Raw genomic sequence first — 24,234 nt, 5'->3', positions numbered from 1 at the left:
ATTTTATTGGTCCTTGGATGACTGAGTCAACCTGATCTACTGCTGAAACAGACTCTGTGTCAAGTTTTACGATTCAGGCTTTATGGCTGGAAAGCTCTATATCAAATCAAATCTCTTACACACAATAATTAATAAATCCCAACCCTTATTAAATATACAACGATTGCCACCTAATAATAATAAAATATTATTATTATCAATTAATTAAACAAACTGTAAACATGTTTTTCAATATGCAACGGAACAAGTCCAAAACTAATTAAGGGATTAACACTTATTGACACAAACCCTTTAACGATAGCCAATAGGAAGGAAGCTACCTTGGAAGGGGTAGTGTCATTACTAATTACTCTAAACTAGTGGTGTATAAAAAGGTAATTGAGATATAATTGTACATCACTTACTACCAGTACACCTCGTTATCACAATGGCTTCCTACGATATTAATTTTGGCACATTACCCGCTAAAATAGGAGTCATAGAAAATCAACATTGGAGTCAAGACGTAGACACTAATAATACTTCTCAACAAGTAACTAATTGACATTGTGCTAGTGAAAATAAATTCCTTAGTGCATTATATAGTATTAATAAGATTTTGTTTTTGCAGAGAAACGATGAAATAGAACAAATTAAAAATGGTCTCCTTCGAGAACGTAATACATCAGCTTTCGCTGAATTGTTCGAAGATTTACACCGATATATACAACAGGTAATTTACTTAAGTGCTGTGTAATAAAGACTATATTTCTAGATGTTCTATTTTGTAATTAAAGTTATTTTTTTCAGGAACAAAATTCTTTCTCAGCACCAAACCAATCCCAGGATCTAACTCCAGTGGTTCAAAATGAATCTTATCAATATTGTGCACCAATTCAAAGCATAGCCCAGGTAAATATAATTTATATTTTCGAACTCGCAGTATTCAGTGGTCATAATTACATATCAATAACATTAATATTTATTTTTAGTTCCCGTACAATGTCCACGTGCAAGCGGCTAATCAAATTCCACCACATCGCAGGAACGTTGTTCATCACGCCCATATTTCATGTAAGTATCATTTTATACTCTCCGATCAATCCTATTTTAACTGTGTTTTAAAAAGAGTTTAATTTACGAAATTTATATTTTTGTATTTACCGATTTCTGTTGTTATTACAGTTGTTCCAGCTGTCAGTGGTACTTTGAGAACAATCACAAAACGCAAACGTAAGAGGACGATATTCACAACAGAGCAAGTCGAAGAATTAGAGAAGTACTTCAGCACAAAGCCGTACGTAACACGAGAAGATAGACAAGGCTTAGCCACAAGACTGAATATTAACGACAAAGCCGTCAAAATCTGGTTCCAGAACAGACGTTTGAAAGGAAAAAGAGACCAGTGCCAGTCACCAACTTTAGATGAACTTAATCCAGAAGCTTGTCTAGATTATTTTGGAATCTCAGATCAATGAGAAGACTGATCAGTTTGGCTACGTCACTCTTGATGACACGATGATGGGTAACTTAGTGAATATTATTGATAGTTGTTTAGGAAATAATTTTACTGATGGAGTTGTTGAGGAACCATCGAATACGTGTAACAGTAGTACAATTTATGAGCCTATATCTCCGCCAGACAGTACCAAGGAAGAAGAAAATTTACTTTGGCAGTCTCATGCGCCCACCAAATCCCTGCAAACACTGTTAGATTTCCAAAACATAAGTTAATAACTTAATAATCGATTATAATTTAAAATAAACCTAATTATTTTTGTAATAATTTGTCTAAATGGTTTAGATGTGATATATAAATATATGATATGAATATATGCAGAAAATAATGTAATATATAAAGTGCATGTTCTTATGCTGCATACTACTCACAAATCCTGTGATTGTACCGTTTATTTCTATTTATGTGTGAGTGATGAAAATAAATTACTGATTTTATATAAAACTTTTTATTTTTTTATTTACATTGTTCAACTACAGCTTCTTATCCTAATACTTGAAATTACACTAGTTTTGATTATGCCTTTTATATAGTAGATCGAAATCGACAATATACAGAATATATTCTAGAGTTGAGCGAAAGGGTTTATTTCTGAACTAAGTTAATAACAACGAAAAAGTTAATAAAACTAATAATAACGAAATCGAATACTTTGTAGCAAAATATTTGATGGTATTATTAATCAAAGTTCTGATACTCAAAGAAATATATATTACAGATATGACTGCATTAATGGGTAGCATTATTTTAAAAAAAAACATGTTTACTTACTTAGGTATTATAATATATACCTAAAAACATAAACTTAAAATAAACTCTCTGCAGTCTAATATATGTAATTAAATATTCTTTGGGTTGATTTTCAATCGATACATAAAAATTATCCATTAAATAAATTATAGTCTGACTAAATATAAAAGTGAGATAATTGAACAAATATTCATACAACTTTCATTTTAATTCGTTCGTGTTGCACTTTATCCTGCTGTAGTTTTATTTGATAATCATCAAATATATAATATTATCAGATATGCCGTTAATAAGTTAACGAATTACAAAATATAGTAACATAACTATCGTAAGAATTTAAACAAACTAAAATATAAACATACATACATATAGTTAAATACAATTAGCACAGAATATAATTATCACATCTACTAAACATAGATTGTACATGTCATGAAAAATACATATCATAACACGTACTTACATTGTTTATTTCACATCGGAGGGTGGATGACAAACATTCGGCAGTCATCGTGTTCCACGTCTCATTTTCCGTCTGTGCATTGTAAAAATAAGACCCATTAGAGTTAAATATTCGATATTTGTACAAAATGATTCAAAATGTCCTTGTGACTGGCGTGACTCCTTTGTGCAATACAAATGAGGTAAGGTTTGTTATTTTACATTAAATTAGGTTTCCATTGTCTAAAAATATTAAGCGCTCTTCGTTTCTAGAACAAACTTTTTGAATTTCGTACCGGTAGTCAATAGAAAATACGCATAATAAAACGAAATTTGCTCAATTTGGATTGATACCAGTATTAAACTTATGGAGTAAGAAATATTTTATTTGTGATTTTTGTTGTAGATTCACTGTTGGGAAAACAGACCATTTTCGACAATTTGGCCCGAAGATCAACCAAAAGCGGGAAAAAGTAAGTAATTTACTTATTTTACATTATTTAATGTTATGGAAATCAGGCTAATATAAAAAAAAGGTCAAAGTGCATAAAATTACCTACATCTTTGTAAAAAAAATTGTTATATTTAAATTCCAACTGCATAATATTTTTAACGATGAATTTAGTTTAGACTATTAGTTCCATACTATGATTGTAAACAACCTGAAGTGTCATTTGTAAAATATAGGTTTTAAATTGATCAAACCGATCAAGATTTAAAATCGACGTCTGCTTTTGCGACTTGACTTTTAAACAGGCAAAATTTTGTGTCTTAAATAGTCTGTAATTAATTTAGGGGTTCTTTAATTTATTATATATTTGCTAATAAATCACGTTAAAATACATAATCCTGTGAATATGCCGGTAATCAAAATGAAGATTATAAAAGGCTCGAGGAAATAGTTCAACAAAAAAAATTATTAAACTTTATTGTAATAATAGACACGCTCCAAATATATGTGAATATGACTGTAAAAGTACTACATAACTGTACCCTATCTCTGAGTAACATAGGAAACCCCTGACAAAGAACGTGAAAGTAGTAAGATATAATCCAGGGCTGGCATTATTCAGTTTTACTTATAAAAACTGCCTCGGTGGCTTAGTTGTATTGCCGTCGGTATCATGTCCGGTACAATAGCGCTCTGAGGTCCTGGGTTCGAATCCCGGGTCGGGCAAAATGATATTTGGGTTTTTCTGCTCAGTATCAGCCCGGAGTCTGGAATTTGTGCCCGATACGGCGATAGGCTCGCCCCCTATCACATCATGGGACGGAACATATTTGGCGAAAAGTGGGTGCCCTAGTTGCGCCTCTGCATACCCCTTCGGGGATAAATGCGTGATGTTATGTATGTATGTATGTACTTATAAAAAATTCGCAAAGCTATGCTAAGTTAAAATACAAATTTTCTCGATCAGCTGTAAGTCAAAACCCGCCATGTTGCCTCTTAATAATGTTTAAACTAGGAAACCGGTGATATTTTTGACAGCTATTTTAACAATTATTAATCACCTCTTAACGCTAAAACTAGTTAATAAGTAAGAATGATTATTAATAACGAACACATCTTTTTACAGTTACGAGGACGATAAAGAAGAAGCCAAAACGAATCCGAACAGCATTTTCGACAGACCAACTACGAGCACTAGAACGAAGCTATTCCCGCCACAAATACATCGACACAGAGCGACGTCGAGAACTCGCCAGCTCTCTCAACATCGGCGAGAAATGCGTCAAAGTCTGGTTCCAGAACAGAAGAATGAAGGAGAAGAAGGAATCCTCCGAGTCTAGTAGTGAGTCCTCGAACGAAACGAGGGAAATGTCTCCTCCATTGCCACAAGTAGAACCAACGCAAAATCAAAATAATTATATTTACTACGATCCGTATTACCAACTACCATATTTTTATCCGTATATTGGTAATACTAGTTGTGCAAACGCACACGAAATACCTTCAGCACCAACTGGTTCTGCTAATGACATAGCATTTTATAATGAAGTCAATGTTTACCCAACACAATATTACCCCAGTGTCGATCAAAATGTAGATGCCCAATATACAGACTCACAAAATTATTGGTCATCTAATAATAATGATATACATTATTTTTAACTACACCTTTTTGTTAAGGTAAGTTAAGTATATTTTATAATTATTTATTTAAGATGTTTAATATTTTTTGTATGAGATTTTGTTTGTATTTTTAAGTGTGACTTTGTTATAGATATATTTAAGAAGTTTATTACGTTACGATGACATATTTAGTACTGTAAAGTATAATAATATACAAATTTAAGACATTTTATGACTTGAAAAACCCTTATTTTATCTTCCTTTCAAGCGACTTACATCTTTTCTCTTGTATGCTTGTGCTATTGTTATTGTATATTGTTGAAACTTTGTTACTGTAATAACTGTTCTTTAATTCTCATTTGTTATTACTTTATTTCTAATTTTTATTTATGTTAGACATTAAAACAATTTAGTTATAGACTTAATAAAATAAATACCGCATAAGAAACTTTTTGCTTGTAAATTAAAAATATATTTTATGAAATTAATAAAGAGTCAGTAAAAACAATGTTTTTATTAAAATATATATCCTTTAAATAATTATAACACTTAACAAGAAATAAACAATACAAATGTACTTAAATTAAAACTTAGTACTGGGATTTTGTAAAGGTAACGCAGTTAAGAAATATTGTTGATTTTGACCATTTTGAGGTCCTGTATTGATAGGGAAAGATTTCGAATGACAATTACAATTACACATTTTGGAATTCTGTTCCGGTGCAGCCATTACATTGAAATCATTCGTTGAAATATTAGGACCTGCTCCAGACACTAATGGCATTATTACTGGCTTCCATAAAACACCACCAGGTGACACAAAGGGTTGAGGATAAAAATTGGGAACGACAGGAAAGTAACCAGAAATACCCTGAGCATGTCCAGTACATGGCTTCTGCTTTGTTTGTAATGGTGGTATCTTCGTAGTTAAATCTTGTGGAGAAACTTTAGGCTTGAGAGAATTAGAATTTTGTGAAATTGGACCTTGTGATTCAACGTTCGTAGGATTGGATTTAGCTTGAAGATTATTATTTACTTTTATATATTTCTTACAAGAATCAATAGATCTAGAATCTTTTTGCAAATCACGTTTTTTTTGAAACTGTAATAACTTCACATCTGATTTATTTTGTTGTTGATTTGCGTTCTTTAATAAAGATGTATCTTTTGATATCATCCTATTTTCTTCAAGATGTAGAAGTTTGTTATTCATTGCTATCGCATTGTCGACGTCAGTTGTTAGTAATGGCAATGCATTTAACGATCCATCATTAGTTGATTGCATAGTAGCCATATTATTTAATCGACTTTTGGCAATTTCTTGACCGGTATGCTCGTCACAAAATTCTTTGTAAATCGTTTCCTTTTTCTCTTTCATTCGTCGATTTTGAAACCATATTTTCACAGTCCTCTCCGAGATGTTTAATGAAGCAGCGATCTCTTTTCTATGTCCAGTGCCAATGTATGGGTACTTTTTATATTCTCTTTCTAAGTAATTCACTTGCTCTGTTGTGAAGGCGCTTCTGACTCTTTTAGGTTTTTTCACTACGCGACCGATGGTCATCTGCAATTATAAAATAAACACTTATAAATGCATAGTAAATTTTAATACTATAAAGTAAGGTTTATTGTCCAATATAATGTTTATTCATCTATTTTAAGATATAATTATACGAGTTGCTAAACCTACTATGATCAAATTAAAGAACAGCACATAATACTATTGCGCAATCCAAAGGGATTTGGGATTTATTACTAGTATTAGTTATTCACTTTAAAAATCATTATAATTTATTTGAAAAAAAGTAACATTGAACATTTTATTATATCAGAGTTTAAATATGCACTACAAGTTCTTAACGCAAAGATCAAAAACATATTTATAAATATACTTCAGTGGCGAAGGATCAATATAACCCGATGCATGTCGGCTTCCCTTACGAAACTTATGTAAAATAAATAAATTAAATTATCATTGGTACGATATACAAACCGCATTTATGCATATTAGTAGTACATATATGGTATGTGTCGTGTTCCCTTTATAAAAATGTCAGTCTTTGCCACTGCTATATAATACTTAACTATACTACTATGAATAATATTTAATCAACAACAACTTATATGTAGGTAAAATATGATTTGCAGATTATCATGTATAGGTAGGTATATTTATAATGTCTATATACTTACAGTAGCCATGTTGTTTTTTTCATACACACTCTTATAATGATTCTGATTTGCAGTATTCTTGAACCACAAATTACTCTTCATTTTAATTAACTTCTCGTCACAGATTCACTCAACAATACTAAGAATATTATAACAGAGTGATTCTTTATATAGTTGTGATTTTAAAATCATTATTTAATTACAATATTACCTAATCACATACAATTAACTAATTGTCAACGTTCCTTGATCGATTATGGATGTCAATAATAAATTATTGATATTGGTCGTTATTAATCACTCTGGTCGTTCGCTTGTGAGACCAATAAGGTTCTAAGATCAATCGCCAGTTAAGGCATTTTACATTATACTATTAATGGGCTCGCACCTTATCATATTGCCATTGCCAGCCCGAGCTGGTTACTTCGGTTTGTACCTTGTTTTTATTATAAATTTTATCCCTAATTTAAAATTTTCATAGTTATATAAGTAATTTTAATAGTTGTTTAGAAATAATAATAATAATTCTTATGCTTTGTTTTGACGTATCATAAGTGCAACTTTGTTCGTCTACGTGATAAATAAAGTATTTTATTTTATTTATTTTAGGACTTCATATTGTCATGTACATGCATATTCACCCTTCTATCCCCGAAAGATTAGGCAGAGGAGCGACTGGTGCGCCCACTTTTCGCCGTGCGTATTCCTATGATATTATTGGGGACTAGCCTATCACAATATTGTTGTCATGTTCAGTATCAACTGAACAGAAAAACTTTATATAATTTTGAGCAACCCGCGGATCGACCCCGAGACCTCAACACTGCACTCCTACCGTCATACAACTGCGCCATCGAGGCAGCAATATTGTTATATTATCTCAAGTGATTACCCTTTAAGTATCTAGTCGACGGTATTTATAATCGCCTCATTGGTATGTATTCATACTTGGGTTACGGATCGAGAAATCGTGGGTTTGATCCCCAGGTCGGATAAAAAAAACCATTCGGAAAAATACTTTAGCTGCCTAGAATCAAAATTTACGCCTGATACAATGATAGACTCCTTCCCCATTTATGTTTTAGGATGGATTTATTTTATTATATTATATTAGATTATTATTTACGATAGCCTAGTTGGGTTTGGAACGGACTGCCGAGACGAATGTCCGCAGGTTCAAATACCCAAGGGCACACACCTCTGACTTTTCTAGATCATGTGTGTATTCTTTGTGAATTTATCGTTCGCTTTAACGGTGAAGGAAAACATCGTGAAGAAACCTGCACATCTGAGAATTTCTCTATAGGAATTTCGAAGGTGTGTGAAGTCTACCAATCCGCACTAGGCCAGCGTGGTGAACTAAGGCCAAATCCCTCTCAGTAGCAGATGAGGCCCGTGCTCAGCAGTGGGTAAGTATATAATACAAGGCTGATATTATTATTATTATTATTTCTGAATGTTGGGCAAAACCCTCCCCATGATCTTTATAAAATAATGTTAGGGCCGCATTTATAAATTTAACTCAGTCTCGCTCTCAAATGCGATATTTAATGAAACTCTGTCAAACTATGGTCGGCATCTTAAGATTACTAAGATAGATAGTTTAATACACCTATACTAACAGCACCTCAAATAATATTTTAAGTCACAATTTTATATTTTAATACCTGACTTTTGTTTATGCAACAGCGCCGGCTCCGTTAAGAACAAGCTGTTAAAAGTTTAATACATTAAATGACTACTTGAAATTTTACTAAAGGTGAGGTCGATTTATTAATACGGCCCTTGTAATATCAGGATGTAAGTATATAAGCTCAGGGAAATATATATAATATAAACATATATGTCTAATATGTTTATATTAATTATATTGAAATCAAGAATAGTTGTGCAATCTCATCAAACTATTCATAAGTACCTTTTTCAAAATAAATCTATATTATACTTATGACACTAATAAGGTGTATGTTATTCTATATAATAACGTTCATATAAAATAATGTGTAAATAAATAGCTAACATGAATATAATTTATCAAGAGACGAATAGTGTGATTAATCCAAATTAAAAGATAATATTACAACCATTATCCTGTAGGAAATGACAATAATTGTATCATGTAGGTATAATTAAAAGTAAAATATAATCTTTTGTAATCGTTTATTTACATATTTACAAAACATATTACACATAATTAAAAGTCTTCCTCGGAGTTAATGCTACGAATCCACGACAAATCCCAGCTCTTCTCTGTGAGGTCACTAGAGGCGTTGGTTGAAGAGTTCTCCGACTTGAGCGCTGACTCTGGTGACAGTTCTTCCACATTCAAATTGTACTGCGGATAATGTTGCAACTGAAAATGCAACTGCTGGTACTGCGATTGACACTGGTTGTCGACGAATGCAGGGTAATCGGTTACTGGCGGTATAACTTGAGGTGCGAGTATCTCAGGTTGGTTTATAACTGGCGTTGTTACTGGAAATTGCTCTATGAATCCTTCACGATTGTATACTTCATAAGGCGGCACGACAGGGTATTCCTCGTTTACAACCATTAATGGAGACTCAGCTTCCATTTCTAATTCGTCGGATTCTTCATAATTTTCTGCTTTGATTTTCTTTTCCTTCATCCTGCGGTTTTGGAACCAAATTTTAATGGTGCGCTCATTCAAATGGAGTAACTCGGCAAGTTCTAGGCGGCGTGTCCGATCGAGGTATCGAGTTCTGTTGTACTCTTGCTCTAATTCCATCATCTGATTGCTCGTGAACGCTGTCCTGATGCGCTTTTGTTTTCTGACGCCATTGGCTATTCTTGGCCGCTCCTTGTGATTGCCAGTCCATTGCTGCGGGGCAACCAGTCTTCCGTGGGGCGTCTGGTTTGACCAAATGTTTGATCCAGTCACCAATCCCGTGCCATTCAATCCGTTCCTTATAAGATAATTAGGTCCATTTGGATTTTGTATGACTCTCTGAGTGTTCAGAGATGTGTATCCATTAGTCGGGAAGTTCCCGTTTCTTTGGTAAGATACATCGTAGTAGCTTGGTGGATTAATTCCATTGATACTGCTTACCCCGTTAGGGACTTGATAGTCGGTAGGAATTCCGTTGTTGATAGGAGTTGGAACAAATCCAACAGCTGCTTGAGGCAGCTGGGTCCATTCCAATGCCTGTAACATAGAAAAAATAATACTTACAAATAATTCATTTTTTCTGATATTTTTCATCCTATGTTTTTTTAGGTCATTTGAATACTAAATTTTGATCACATTTTTTAATTACATTGAAAAACAAGATGAGTGTATCATTAACAATGCAAATCGGTGTACTTAAAGTTCCAATCTAAACTTTATTCCAAAAAGATAAGTTTTGAAATTACCGTAGAATTCTGAACCACGTTATCATTATTGGGATGAATGTCTTGATTCCACTGATTGTTATCACTAACATCTACTTGCACATTCGACATGGATTGATTTGACGTATCTGGCATTTTGAAACGTTCACTACGAAAGCTCAATTAGGAATAATTTGTTTTCGTATATTTTCGTTTTTATATATCCATCCCCGAACCGGTGATTAGCGAACTATTTAAAAGCTATCCTTCATTAGTGATTAACTGTTATTATTATTTGTCATATTTTTAAGGAATTATTAATTGGAGTTGCGTATAATCGATTTATGCTATTTCTAGAATGATTCATCGTGATTTTGAATTGCATTGAGTCGTTATTTAATCAGCTGGAACAAAATTAATAATATGTCGTATAAAACCTATTCCCTACATTAATTTGAAATAAACTTTGTATATTTTTTTCTAGAAACTGTACATATGCAGATATATAAGTAAGAGTATTTTTATTATTTAAGACCGCATTCAGGGTGCCATCTTAGGTTAGGGGCTCCATTACAAGCAGTAAAACTTACATCAATATACTTCTTATGTTAAGTTGCGTGCTTCTTACACTTTATATGGCAGCTGTTTTCCTAAGAAACTACATTACTAATCGGCTTAATTAAGCACAATTAAAGAACTCACTTGTCACTAAGTCAAATGATTTCGGAAAAATAGTAATCGAAAGTGGAATCAAAAGTAGGGACTATAATTTGAATCATTTTGATCTACTACACAATGTGCTATAACGAAAAAGATACCCTATTTACGCACCTTAAAGATAAATATTGCGTTGCAATCTTTGTTAATACATCCAACGTCTATCATTGTCTTAACTGTAAACTAAATTTAGTTAACATGTGTTTCAACTTTGACTAAAGTCGCAGACACTAATGCATATAGACTTATCCCAAGGAAATTTAACCTAGGCTACCTGCTTGCTAACTGCCTTATCTGCCTTCTTATTACCACTACAATAAATTGTAGTATAATTAAATTACCCAGGACATACTTTTAAATCTTTCTATGCTACCTAAAATTTATATAATCAGACCTGTATGAAACTAAATGAATATTTAATCTCTTTCCCCTACATTTAAAAAGTGTCTGCTGTTTAGAATACATTTTCAGACCCTAACAGCGGCAGTAGTAGAACTATCAATGAAGCCAAATTGGTCTCAACCAAATTTTTATACTGATAGTAATCACTAACTAATGTAAGAACATTAAATGTAATAAGTTTATTTGATCGGAGCTCTAACTATTACTTCTAATAGCATAATTCACTAATTCTTGTCGTCTAGCAAGCAAGTTCTTTACAAAATCAATTAAAATAATAATATTAATATTGTCGTAATGTCGGAGTCGTAGAAGATAGAATAAAATATATACATAAATAATCAAAATACCTAATGAAATTTATTATACTGTTTCTTTAAAGTTTTATGTTGTACAGATACTTTCCATACTAATTATTTTATAACTTTACAGTTTTAAATTGTTAGTTTTATTGAATATCATAATGTCCTGGGATATTTCGTAGAAATCAACTTATGAAAAACTACGAACATATTTTTAAAGTAATTAATATAATTTGAATTTTGTCAAATTCTAACATAGAAGCATATTTCTCATGTCAATATTTTGCCAAATATTTTACTCAACCAGACCATTGTGGCAAATCCATGAGATAAACAGAGCTATTAAGTTCTTATCACTATCCGTTTCTTCTATCTATTACTTTTACAAATATTTGTAACGGAGTAACATTCTTTGTGATAATCTTTTGGACGTGCCATCTACAAGCCTGTTTGTTTTAAATGTCAACAATGAAAACAACAGAGCAAAGTCATTAAGTTTGAGAAAAATATTTGTTAAATCTTGTTTATGTAATGGTACTTTCTTTTCATAGTTAATTTGATTTGTTTTAAATGCATAGGCAAGGCCATAGTTTTCTTAGGTTATAGCGTTTAGACACACAAATGCGGTGGAGGACTTTGTTTTATAATAAGTATGTAAGGGTAAAACACACCATCGCCTTCTCCCCATAAAATTCTTTGAACAATATATTCTTTACATCTTAGTAATTATATTATACACAGTATAATAATATTCTATTTTCATCATGCGTTTCGAATATCGATACAATAGCTATTCAATGGTGTAGTTACATAAATTCATTTTGCCAGTATAAACTTCGTAAGAGAAATTGTATTACAAATTATATAAGGATGCATTATCGCCCTTATACCATTTTAATTTCAGGACATATCTATAAACCTGAACAGTAATATTTCAAGCGCCATCTATGGCTCCACCATATGAACAAATATGTACGGATGAAGACGAACGTGAAAGAACGCTACGGGAAAACCAACCTTTCCTTCCAAAATATATTAAACTTACTATAAGACAATTTGACATTATTAAAATATAGAAAATCATAAAAGTTCGCAGCGTATTTTAAAATTGGATATATTAAAAAGCGACTAAAACTGTAAACATTTGGTTCAAAGGCGAAGTAAGTTTCATCCGTAGCTTTGAACATTTTCTTACAACATTGTAACAACTTCACACAGATGGCGTTTCAATCCTCAAAATAAACCGGTTAGACTTAGAATAATAATTTGTAATTTCGTAAAAATAACTTTCACACTCTATCCTTTAAAATATACAAATTAGAATGACAGTTATATTGTAAAGAAGTGAGTAAGCATTTTCCATTTTAATTAGTTATTGTACCCATAGCTTGATGTTTTAAATGGAATATAGGTAATATAAAGTTTCAGGCAAATTTAATTACTTACATAGATCCGATATACGCATTTTTTTTAATTAGTTATTGTACGCATAAATTGCTATTTTAAATGTAATATTTAATGTTTCAAAAAACAAATATGAGTAGATCCGAAATGGCGCAGTTGGGACAGTTTAATCCAAGAACCAAATTGATCGAAACAATATCGATACATCACAAATCACATATATACCTACTTACACATTTTTATCATAAGGTTAAGACACATAACTAAAATGCAAGGAATGCATCCATATTTCCCACCCTATTCTTATACAGAATCTAGACCAAAACATTAATAAAAATTTCACACAAAAATTGCCTTTTCTTGGAGCTCTGAACTCCATGATTCGCAGGCAATGTGTGGTATTTCAGGTAGCCTTTATCAGGTCCGCTTCCAAGGGATTTAGCTCGAAATCATCGGCAGAAGCCTATGTTTAATGAGCATTCTAAGACTAATAATGATCTATATCATTGCATCAATATGTTAATATGCCCTAAACCAATTGATATTATCATATTCATTATATACGCAAAGCAAATAAACATAAGTACTTATATAAACAAAATTCAATGTACATAAAACATCTCCATACATTTATAAACGTGATCGCTCGCTTGCGAAATACATTGAAATCAGAGCAAGAGTAACTGTTGACGAATGTAGAATATTTCGGCAAAGTACTTTTACCGTGGCCGATGTCTGAGTTTGCTTATATTGAATAAACGTGAGTTGAATAGGGGAATAGGGCTGCCACGCTTGGAACGAGACGATTTTATTTATTTTTATAAAACAAAAAAAATATGACAATAAATTAAAAATATCTTTAAAGGATTTTTCGCAATAATATTCACAAAATAAAAATGTTTGTTCTAATTGATAATTCAATGTCACTCGTTGTTGAACAATGTAGCATAATAAAAATAATTAATCCGATTCAATACCTACTAATTAAGAATAACTCATCAACAAAAACACGTAACGGGATTAATTGCTTCTTATTCGCAGATAACTTTAGTGGGGGGCGGAGTTCGAACCACCAATGGATGAGAGTAAGTACTTGTCAATCACAAATAAAAGGGATAGGGATAATCCCCACACAAAGAAAGGGACCTCAGCTTATCTCAAATGTTATGTTTACATGTTTAACAATACTAATATTTTTCACTAATCACTTTGTTTTTGTTATTGAACAGAAAGTAAAGTAAAGTTTCTTCAAAATATTTACTTAACTGTCATTTTTACCTGAGAGTAAAAGGTTTTCTATTGTTGTGTTTAATAATAGTATAATACCGTTAGTAAAATTACATAATTTACTTAACTGTACTTGATATGGAAAATATGTATCACTTTCAATATATCTATTTTGTTACAATTTCTAAAGTAGGTAATATCATTGTGGAATTATTAATTATTTTTGTAAACTGCTATAATCGAATAAAATTTATCGTTTAAAATTTGTACAGCGCTTTAAATTCTCAATCTTACTCATATACGTTTTTCTGTTTGTTATCTAAGATTTTCGTGTAAGTAGGTTAAGTGACATTCTTCTATAGAGAAATTAAAACAGTTAATTTATCTTAAAGATAATGAATACAATTTATAACGACATTTATTAATGCCTATAATAAGTAGTATTCGCCTATTTTTCCATAAAATATTAAAGCAACCATTTCTCCGTGTGGCACAGCCTACACAGCTCCGCGGAAGATCATCAATCATCGCGGCAAGACAATCACAACCGGTGGCACATCTGCCGCGGCCGTCGCGTCGCTCGCACCGCGCCACGCCACGGCAACATCCACGCCACACCGCACTATCTACTTTATAGTATGGGGATGAACATGTACGATAATAGTTGATTTGTTTTCTTTTTTATATTTATTATGATGGCTTGGCATAACAACTTTTTAATTCTCTAATAAATGAATATCATTGCGTTCTGTTCGTATAAAGGGATAAAATATTAACAGGCTTTGATATTCAATCTGTTCCCTGTAGATGTATTTAGACACGTTGATGTTTCATATTTAGCTAGAAGCTATTGATACCCATTAACGCGCGACATGTACAAGGTGTATCTGTTTATTATGGTCATGTTGGGCACTAATTGAAAATGTTGAGTTTCACATATAGCTAATCAAAATATGTTAGGAAAATTATTTTTTATAAAAACCGCACGTTAAAGTAAGGATGCGTAATGGTGAGAATGGAACAATTTTACAATAGATATAAGCTTTTATGTAAATTAATTTATTTGTTGTTCTTAAAACATATTGGTAATTTAGTGAGATTGTAGGTACGTTCCCGTTATTGACGTTTCCATAAATTTCTTCAAGAATAAAAGTTCTATAGAGACCTATTGACGTAAAATCATTGCGTCAAATATTTTTCACGTACTATACGATTATTTTTACAATAGCAGCTATACCGTATGTATTTTTTAATATCGCCGCGAATGATGTACCGTTAAACGCGCCTTCCAAATTACAAAAGTTATTTTTCTTAGAGCTAATATTTAAGGCTAAGTAGCTCCAACCCTCTCGTGCGCGCGGCTTTTAATCTTGCGATACGCACCTTGTTATTTTCTCGTAAAAAATCACTTTCCATATTTCACTAGTGGGAAATTGTAATATCGCGGCGTGAGCTCCGCGTCTTAATAAATATTTTTTTCTTCGCATGAAAATGACATTCTGGCGTCACGTGTGACATTGATGAAAAAATATAAAAGAAATGATGGGATCGACGGTCGCTGCCTCGCTGCGCGGCGCGGTGGGTGACGAGAGACGAACTTCACTGCTCTCCTCCGAGTCCGTTAACGTATGTATTCACTTGTGTATTCAGTAGTATACATATCATGTATATTATATTATTATTTATTTAGTTATTTGCATTGTACATACATAAAATGTATATCGGCGGACTTAATACCATAGGCATTCTCTCCCAGTCAACCTAAGGGTGGTGCAGAGATAAATAAAGTAGGTGCATCTGGATATTTAATAATACATAAACGTACATAAAAGTATTAATTTGCTCAACAAATTTGCGAGAAAATTTATATTTAATTTCTGACTATTTTTATCCTTGCTAGACAATACTGAACCTGGTATTAATGAGTGCAGTATATTACCAATGATACTATATCGACCAACAAAAAAAAATGTTTCTATCAATGATAGTTAAATCCTTAGCCACTGGCTTTCTCCCCGGGACGCTTTTCGGTTTTCCCAGAGTTCAAAGTAAATCAAGCACTCATCAGCAAATTTCTAAGTATTTGGCATCGATTAAAAATCTTGCGACATTCTCCCATAACAGGGTTGAAAATAGACCTACCATAACTCCCACTAAAGACAAATATTAATCACACTCTTAGAACGTGTAATAAGCTAACTTATTGCACCAGTGTTTGCCTACGGCTCAGCTAACTTATTCGTCCGGGAACTGCATTCTAGCGCAAAAGTCTTCTAAATCAATTTGATGGATACCAACTCCGCGGAACTGTGTGTTAACTATTTAATATTAGTGGTTTCTGAAAGCCAGTTTCTGAGTTTAAATATTCAAATAATTTAATATTGTGATGTTCGATAAAGAGTTAAATAGGTATACGGTGTCTGTAAAAAACAAAATTAATTAGAATTTTGGAGTGAAAAAAATGTATTAATAAACAATCATTATTTTAATTTAGGCACTGTCAGTGTAAATTTATTGATATTGCGGGTAAAGTTCATCCGTTTGGATGTAGGAGATGCATGATAATAATATATAATGCATATTTTATTTGTAATGACCCGATTTTATTTTTTCTTATCGATTTAACTACGTTTTTCTTGAGCGCTATATTATGCTACTTTTTGTATAAGCCTAGTTATTTTATCATATTACCTCTCGGTGGCGTAGTTGTATTGCGACTGCAGTACCGAGATCATGGGTTCGATCACGGAGTCAGGCAAAGTGAAATTAGATTTTTTTAATTCAGCCCGGAGTCAGGATTTTGTGTCCGATACGACGATAGGCTCGCTCCCTATAATATCATGGAACAAACACACGGCGGAAAATGGGTTTGCCAGTTGCGCCTCTGCCTACACCATCGAGGACAAAAAGCGTGAGTGTATCGCACACACCGCACCTTTAAAATACGACTTTCGTGTAATTACCGAAAGTCGATGTTGCATTCGATATTCTGTCACTTTTCAAATGTTGTGGATTATAAAATTAATTTAACTGCTTTTTGCACATGCGTCATTGTAATTCTAAAGGTGCGGTATATGTGTGAGATTTACCCACACAGTTCGTATGTAAGCCGATAACAAATCAAACAAGAATCATACAGTCATTCAAACACAATATAACAATATTTCCCTGTCTCAGTACATTCGGTAATAAAGACTATCGGAGCTCGTAAACTCCGGCCCGATTGCGTTTGACAAATGAGCGTCATTACATGACAGCCGCGATCGAGTCGGTGCTGTGTCGACATGTTGTCTTTTGTTTTATTAAACTCACCCCCATATTGATATTATGAGGGATGAACGCGCATAATAGGGGTATTCGACTTATGAGATATATTTTGAGAAAGTTGTTTGGTGATAAAAATGATAGTGTATACGCATCTGCTAGGATGTGTCTCAGTATATTTGGGTTGTGTTCAAGCGTTACTATTAAGTAATATATATTTGCCAGATTGGGTATAACTCGGCTATTTCTTAAGGATAATTATGAAGGCTTTCGACGTTCAATGTTAAAAATGCTCTCTGAAATTACTTATTAAAGTTATATTATTATTATTATCTTGTCATATAGAGCAGCGTAGACTCTAAAAGTTAATTTGATTTAAACCAACTTCCGGTATGTAGTTAACTTTCGTCACTGCTTGAAGCAATTTTTTACCATCTATGAAGATTAACTGAAAAAAAAATTATGCCTTATGAATAGAAATAATAAAAGTATGTCATGTTATTTCTTTTTTTTAATTCATTTACAACTTCAATGTGTAGTTTTGTTTAGTTTTAAGTGCTAGTTGGCAAGCTGAGCAATAGGATCATGGAATTGTGTAATTCAAATATTTATTCCGTAAATTATGTTACCACTTAAAATTTGTATCAAAATTGACCTGATAAAATACATAAATTCGACTCATCGGTTGTCTATTACCGATCGGAGGGTTGCCACAAAGCCACATCGAGCGACAAAAGGAAACGCGAGCCCGTACCGAAATCTAGCGGCTCATAAATCATACAGCACCGCGGAAACAACCCTAAGGGGTTCATTTTAATGTTAGCTTTATAGTAGAAGAATATAATTTACGAAATTGAATTATTATGCAGAACATTTCTTTTAAATTTCGAACATCTTATGCAAAACAAATATCTACTGAAGATATTATTAACAGGAATGATTTTTGAAAATTTAGGGTTATATTAAAAATCTAAAATCCAAAATGATAATTCAATTAAACTTAACTTGTCATAATTGTAATTTAGAGATGCTGTAGCATATAAAATACCTATGGGTCAAAATGCATTATACTTATTTTGTTGTTATTTATTATTAAAATGCACTAGTTGTTGTTTTAATCTAGATGAATACTCAATATACGTAAATAAGTAATATTCAAATTACGACTATCCTTAAAAACATAAAATCCCTTATCTTCATTAACAAAAGTGAAAATTTACAACAAAACAACACATATTTTCATTTTAAAACCAGTTTAAATATTAAATCAAAATCATTATAATAATTGCTAAGTTCATAATTTCATTCCAGGTCATTACTTAGTGCAAATTAGTCAGTAGAGTGACATGGGGTATGCAATCTAATAGACATGCAATTATCATTATTGCCTCACGACCTATAATCAATAATCACCACCTTAATTATGAAATTAGCATGAGTAATTGAAATTGCATTAATTTATTAAAGACATGTGAGTAATAGCTTCCCTGAATTATATCCTAAGTTGTACTAATTGCATAATTAAAATAATTACAATTAATAAAATGTTATTATCAATTATTTTGAGAATTTCAGTTATAAAAATGTAACATGATCATTTAGTATGTTATCTGTATGTTCAATGTATGAGGTATCAATTTATTATAACTAAAAATATATTTTTTATAAACAAGGTGTACCTAGTATGGCATTTATAGAAGTAATTGATATTTCGTAAACACTGTTACTTTATGCAATCGTCTTTTTGTTTTTAAATATAATATACATAAAATAAGAAAAGCTAAGTTAAACAACTCAAAGCTGTATTACAGCATGCAATATAGCCTATATTAGCATACATTTTACACTATTTGATTTACAATCGCTGTGAATTTATGTCTTTATAACAAACCGATAATATTCACTGCATCTTGGACATCACATAGAGCAGTGATTAATTAGAAACAATACCGCCTTTTGTTATATATTTTATAGCTGTAAATAATCCTAAACATAGCATTGATGTATATTCTATAGACACGAAAATCCATATAAACTATTCGTTCAAAATCTGAAGTTAGAACTAAAAGTTCGCTGCAGCGCTAAAACATCAATCATCGTCTATTAAAACTTTTTAAACATGCAGTGCTAAGTACCGGACTGCAGTACACTTCAGTGAATACAATGAGTGTCTGGAATGCCAGATTTAGTACCTAGTACATACATATCGATGAGATCTAGGTATCTATTATCTAACAGTTTATGCCTACAGCGGCTTCGAGTGATGGATCTGCCACTTCCTTGCAACATGGTTGAATAGGTCGTCTATAGGCCAGATACTGATGGCTTACATCTGTCCCATGGAATCTAAATGTTTAATTTTTTATCTCAAAGTATTTTTTTTAATGTTTGTTCAAAAAGACAACTAGAACTTCAACAAGGATATTTAATTCCAAAAACGAAATTTAAGCTGATGTAACAGCAAACTCTAAGTTGAGTCAATTAACAGAATCAAAGCTGTATCAGCATTAACATTATATATCCATATAAAATAATACTTTTGGCTTTATTGCTATCATTTAGAATTAGTAGTAATTATTTATTTAAGTACTGAATAATTTATATTACACAGCAAACTTGCATGTGCATAATTAGTTAATGCAAAATAGTTACTAATTTCGTACAATTATTACGTACACTTAATTGATTCTTGCCTAAATATTAATATGGAAGGTAATGAATTACTTCATATTAAATTGGAGGATAATGACTTATTATTAATAATGTCTCCATTACATACAATATGATTCGAATTAAAATTTAACACTTCTGTACTATAAACAAAGAAACGTAGCAATAAAAAAATAATAATATCAATTCCCCAAACACATAGATACCTAAAACATGCACAAAGTGTAAAAGTATATGTAATTTAAAAAAAAAATGCTGTTCCACGACCTATAAAAATTATAGTGTTTTACCATCAAGGGTTTTTTAAGTAACCATGAATTTAAAAGATTGCCTATAGGTGAAAGTGTATTAAAAATATTCTGGCTGAAGATATCGCCAATTATGGTGCATTCTAATCAAACATTTGTGATTTATATTTTTACATATAAACGGAGTACTAGCAGCCATTTTATAAAATAGTGAAATAAAACTGATAAAATATATTCCTTAGGACCCTTTATGTGTCACAACCGGATTTGGTACAATGTTTGACACACCTAAACAACAGCTCAGTATGGATCTCTCATCGATGATTAGTATCCTTGTAAACCGTCGAGCGTTGAGAGCTCTTTGATAAATAGTCAAACGCTGGCGATAGGCCAACCTCGCGGAATAATCAAATTTTGTACTCCACGGTGGCTCCGAACTCCCGTACAGCCACTGCCGTGTCTTTTATGGATTTCGTTCCCCTAACAAGATGCTCGAGGGTTACGTTGCGGTTGCTTGAATTAAATTGTCGTTGATAAAGTCTTTTGCGTTTTGTGTTTTTTTTTCTGGTATACCGTTGCGCCAGTTTGGTTTCTGTGAAATAAATTGTTTTGAAGCGTCGCTTATTTATAGGTATGCGGTTGGGGAAATGTGTTTTGAAATAGCCATACTGAGTAAGAATTTATAAAACACAGTCCAAATTCATAACGTTCACGTCACATTGACGCGTGATGTGTTTATTCTCACACAAGTTCACTGAGCCCGGGGCTAACAATCTTTATAAATAAAGCGAGCCCATTGCCTATTCATGACCGGGCAGAATTCAGCCCCCCTCCCCGCTGTTAGTTCACCCCCGTATCAAACAAGCCCCTTCATGTCAAATACTCCGCGCCCCGCGTCTGTCAAACTCTTCGCCAGCGTTTGACAGGGATCCACCCTCGCCTGGGGGAGGTGGAGTGCCACCTTTCCCTAGCTCTCGTCGTTGTAATTTCAACTTTAGTTTTATATAGATAAAATCCAGAATTGTGTGGCTATTTTCGTTCCACCCGCGCTGTCACGAGTCTAGGTGCAGGCGCCACGTCGAATGATGGATGACGTCAGGGAAGGTCGGCAGCATCACGCGTCATTCATGTGTACAGAGGCGTAAGGGATACGTTTTCGCGTGACGATATAATATTGGTGATATGCAAATTTCCTGTCAGTCGTCGAATTTCACGATCGGAGACAATAGACATGGAATTCTGTTCGTTTGATTATTTCACGGGCCTTTTTTTAAACTCGTTTTATAATTATTAAATATTTTTATAGAACGAAGGTTTTAATGTATAGAATCATTTTAAGACTCATTCATGATTTTCCCATATAGGCTATATTTTTTTGTTTTTGCTTTTAGTAAATGTCTTTTTGAAAATGATTGAATAATATACAAACTTTACCCCTATCCTATCGCCCCTATTTCCTCTCGTATATGAGCCACATTTTCCGAACTAGTGGGCATTTAGTAGATTTGAAATTTTTAGTTAGGACAACTGGGACCCATTGATCGCCGTTGATTTAAATTAAAACTGTCGTAATTTTTAAATACTTGTTGAAGAATGCTGAGCCTAATTCCGTCCCATGGTGTTACAGGAGGCGGACCTAACGCCGGGCACAAATTCCAATCTCGGGCATCTCAAGTGCATTCGATTCCAAAAACTGTATTTTTTTATTATTCGATATGGATGTCGAAAATTGGACAAAGCTGTCAAGCCTAACTCTTACAACTAGACCAATACAGTAATTAAAAAAGACAGGCACATGTGGCCTAGGGATCGCTTTCCAGTTGGGGAAAATTTGATTTTCTAACACGTTTGGTCGTGGTAAAAATTCTTGTTACAACTCCTTATTAGATTGAATTAAGCTCCAAATAAATACTATACTAACGTACTTACAATATTATGTTTAATTCCATATCGAGTGCCGAGTTCGCCACCTATACCATCAAGGGTAAAATGTTTTATTGCTTAACCTCGGTCAACGAACAGAGATGGCGCTAATAATGGCTAACCCAACTTTTTACATTGAAATAAAGGTTTATTTTGATAATAATTTTAGCACGCGATTAGTATCCTTTTAATAGCAAGACTAGGTTTTAGGTAGTAGGCGTGTAGGGTTATGTTCAAATAGGTTGAATTTTACCCCATTGTGAAATGAGTCTTCAGTTTATCTATGTTGTATGTAAAGAATAAATATTTATTGGCTCTATTAGGCAAAGAATAAAATAAGTATAATTTATACGTTAAGCTGCGCTCATAATAGCAAGTTAAATTCCATACTAGTATGCTGTTATAATAAATTTAGACTTGATACAAATATAGATATTTTATAATTTAGTATATAATTTGATATGTTTTACGGTGTTGTTGGTAATGAATATAATAAGTGAAAAGTAGTATGTTCGATTTCCGTACCTAAACAAATGTTTCTGTTATTTCAATATTTATTTCGAGCCTAGGTTTCGAGACCAAAAGCTCTTAGTTTCAAATACCCACGGTACAAGATACCTTACCATGTGTTCAAGACTTATTTATAGAATGTTAGATATTTTATTCTTTTAAACATACGATCACATACAATTTAAATCAAAATTAGTAAAGTAAAACAACTACGTAAGTACACAAAGCCAACGCGATACCGCGTGGTTCCTCTAATGTATACTTTATGAAAATTAAATATTTCACTCGCAGGATCTGAAGTGTTCGCGGCGGGGGATTACAACGAATTTGCATTATTTAATGGATCCTCAGCGTGCGGATTTGTCACAAACTCCACTTGTTTAGATCACAACGTCTCCTTTATTTTGATTTATCGTCTCCCGATTAGAAAATTGTTAGTTACATCATCTGTGGTTCAAACTTTCACAATAAACTATCTTAAAAGCTAGAGTATTTGAGCGGGAACAGTTCGGCTACATTTTTCCCTTCTTTATTTTTTCATGAATAAAACAACAGGTTTCTACTTCCTCCGGCAAATTCCACCCACCTTCGATTTATTCGTCGGATAAAGATAACTTTAAAAAGCGTATCTAAAGTTTCTTTTAATATTTTTCATTTGTTACTTATGCAGTATACAAATTAAGTACATTTTAAAATTTTTATTTTTCAATCTTTCACTTTTCTTAACAAAAAAGACGGGAATTTTTACAACGCATAAGGGGGATAAAAAGACTCTTTGTTCTCATCGCTGATAAATTTCGCATTTATAACAATTCTATATTCACATACCTAAGTATGAAAGTTCTAACCAAACAATATTTTTCGACGACTGCTTCAAACATAATATTTTTTCATTGCGACAATAGAACATTCTTTGTTATTTTCGAAGCAAAATCAATATTCTTTATTATTTATAATCAAACAGTAGTAACCAAATAGTAGAAACACAGACGTAAACATTCGACAAGTAAGCTGTAATCGAAGGCCAGAGGCGGTATTATCCTTGAATCATCTCTTTAGTCACGGTGTTGCAACGTTCGGCCGGCGCGCAGCGGTTTGCGCTCACAGCTCATTTACAATTCTAATGCCTATCAAACGTGTATGACTATGAAAATATCCGTACAAAATAATAATGCACTATTCTATGTCGGTTCCATTTACTTGCCGGCTCTATTTGTGTGGATTTTCTTGGACATAACGGTTTGTGAATAGCGCTTCAGCGAATTAGCGTGGTAGAAATATAGCGACTTCTTTTATTTTTGG

The 24,234-nt window shown here is 32.6% G+C and overlaps 3 protein-coding genes and 1 non-coding gene across 4 annotated transcripts; 2 read left to right on the top strand and 2 right to left on the bottom strand.

Annotated features, from left to right (window-relative positions):
• Nucleotides 1-626: 626 nt before the first annotated feature.
• LOC115445567 lies at nucleotides 627-1,675 on the top strand. The gene is made up of 4 exons (XR_005112757.1): nucleotides 627-712; nucleotides 790-891; nucleotides 972-1,053; nucleotides 1,165-1,675. It is a non-coding gene; the product is annotated as an uncharacterized LOC115445567 (transcript).
• A 1,027-nt stretch (nucleotides 1,676-2,702) lies between these two features.
• Nucleotides 2,703-4,811, top strand: LOC115445590 (homeobox protein pnx). Its single transcript, XM_030171910.2, has 3 exons — nucleotides 2,703-2,892; nucleotides 3,096-3,162; nucleotides 4,267-4,811. Exons 1-3 carry the CDS (start codon nucleotides 2,839-2,841, stop codon nucleotides 4,800-4,802), a joined length of 657 nt encoding a protein of 218 aa, XP_030027770.1. The 5' UTR covers nucleotides 2,703-2,838; the 3' UTR covers nucleotides 4,803-4,811.
• A 462-nt stretch (nucleotides 4,812-5,273) lies between these two features.
• Nucleotides 5,274-7,070, bottom strand: LOC119190120 (homeotic protein proboscipedia-like). Its single transcript, XM_037441192.1, has 2 exons — nucleotides 6,957-7,070; nucleotides 5,274-6,327 (listed from the first exon to the last, which is right to left on the bottom strand). Exons 1-2 carry the CDS (start codon nucleotides 7,035-7,037, stop codon nucleotides 5,347-5,349), a joined length of 1,062 nt encoding a protein of 353 aa, XP_037297089.1. The 5' UTR covers nucleotides 7,038-7,070; the 3' UTR covers nucleotides 5,274-5,346.
• A 2,059-nt stretch (nucleotides 7,071-9,129) lies between these two features.
• LOC115445569 (protein zerknuellt 2-like) lies at nucleotides 9,130-10,424 on the bottom strand. Its single transcript, XM_030171888.1, has 2 exons — nucleotides 10,311-10,424; nucleotides 9,130-10,101 (listed from the first exon to the last, which is right to left on the bottom strand). Exons 1-2 carry the CDS (start codon nucleotides 10,422-10,424, stop codon nucleotides 9,130-9,132), a joined length of 1,086 nt encoding a protein of 361 aa, XP_030027748.1.
• Between the last annotated feature and the right edge of the window lie 13,810 nt (nucleotides 10,425-24,234).

This window comes from Manduca sexta, chromosome 21, assembly GCF_014839805.1.
Source record: "Manduca sexta isolate Smith_Timp_Sample1 chromosome 21, JHU_Msex_v1.0, whole genome shotgun sequence".
Lineage (NCBI taxonomy): Eukaryota > Metazoa > Arthropoda > Insecta > Lepidoptera > Sphingidae > Manduca > Manduca sexta.
The sequence above is the reverse complement of the archived record's forward strand: the minus strand, read 5'-3'. Positions and strand labels throughout refer to the sequence as shown.

Bases quoted from the DNA above. Each gene is read 5' to 3' on its own strand.
- LOC119190120 (XM_037441192.1), bottom strand. From the start codon at position 7,037: ATGAAGAGTAATTTGTGGTTCAAGAATACTGCAAATCAGAATCATTAT. The intron at 6,328-6,956 runs GTAAGTATATAG...TTATAATTGCAG, and splicing joins AAAAAAACAACATGGCTACT to ATGACCATCGGTCGCGTAGT.
- LOC115445590 (XM_030171910.2), top strand. From the start codon at position 2,839: ATGATTCAAAATGTCCTTGTGACTGGCGTGACTCCTTTGTGCAATACA. The intron at 2,893-3,095 runs GTAAGGTTTGTT...TTTTTGTTGTAG, and splicing joins CTTTGTGCAATACAAATGAG to ATTCACTGTTGGGAAAACAG. The intron at 3,163-4,266 runs GTAAGTAATTTA...ATCTTTTTACAG, and splicing joins TCAACCAAAAGCGGGAAAAA to TTACGAGGACGATAAAGAAG.
- LOC115445569 (XM_030171888.1), bottom strand. From the start codon at position 10,424: ATGCCAGATACGTCAAATCAATCCATGTCGAATGTGCAAGTAGATGTT. The intron at 10,102-10,310 runs GTAATTTCAAAA...TCTATGTTACAG, and splicing joins ACGTGGTTCAGAATTCTACG to GCATTGGAATGGACCCAGCT.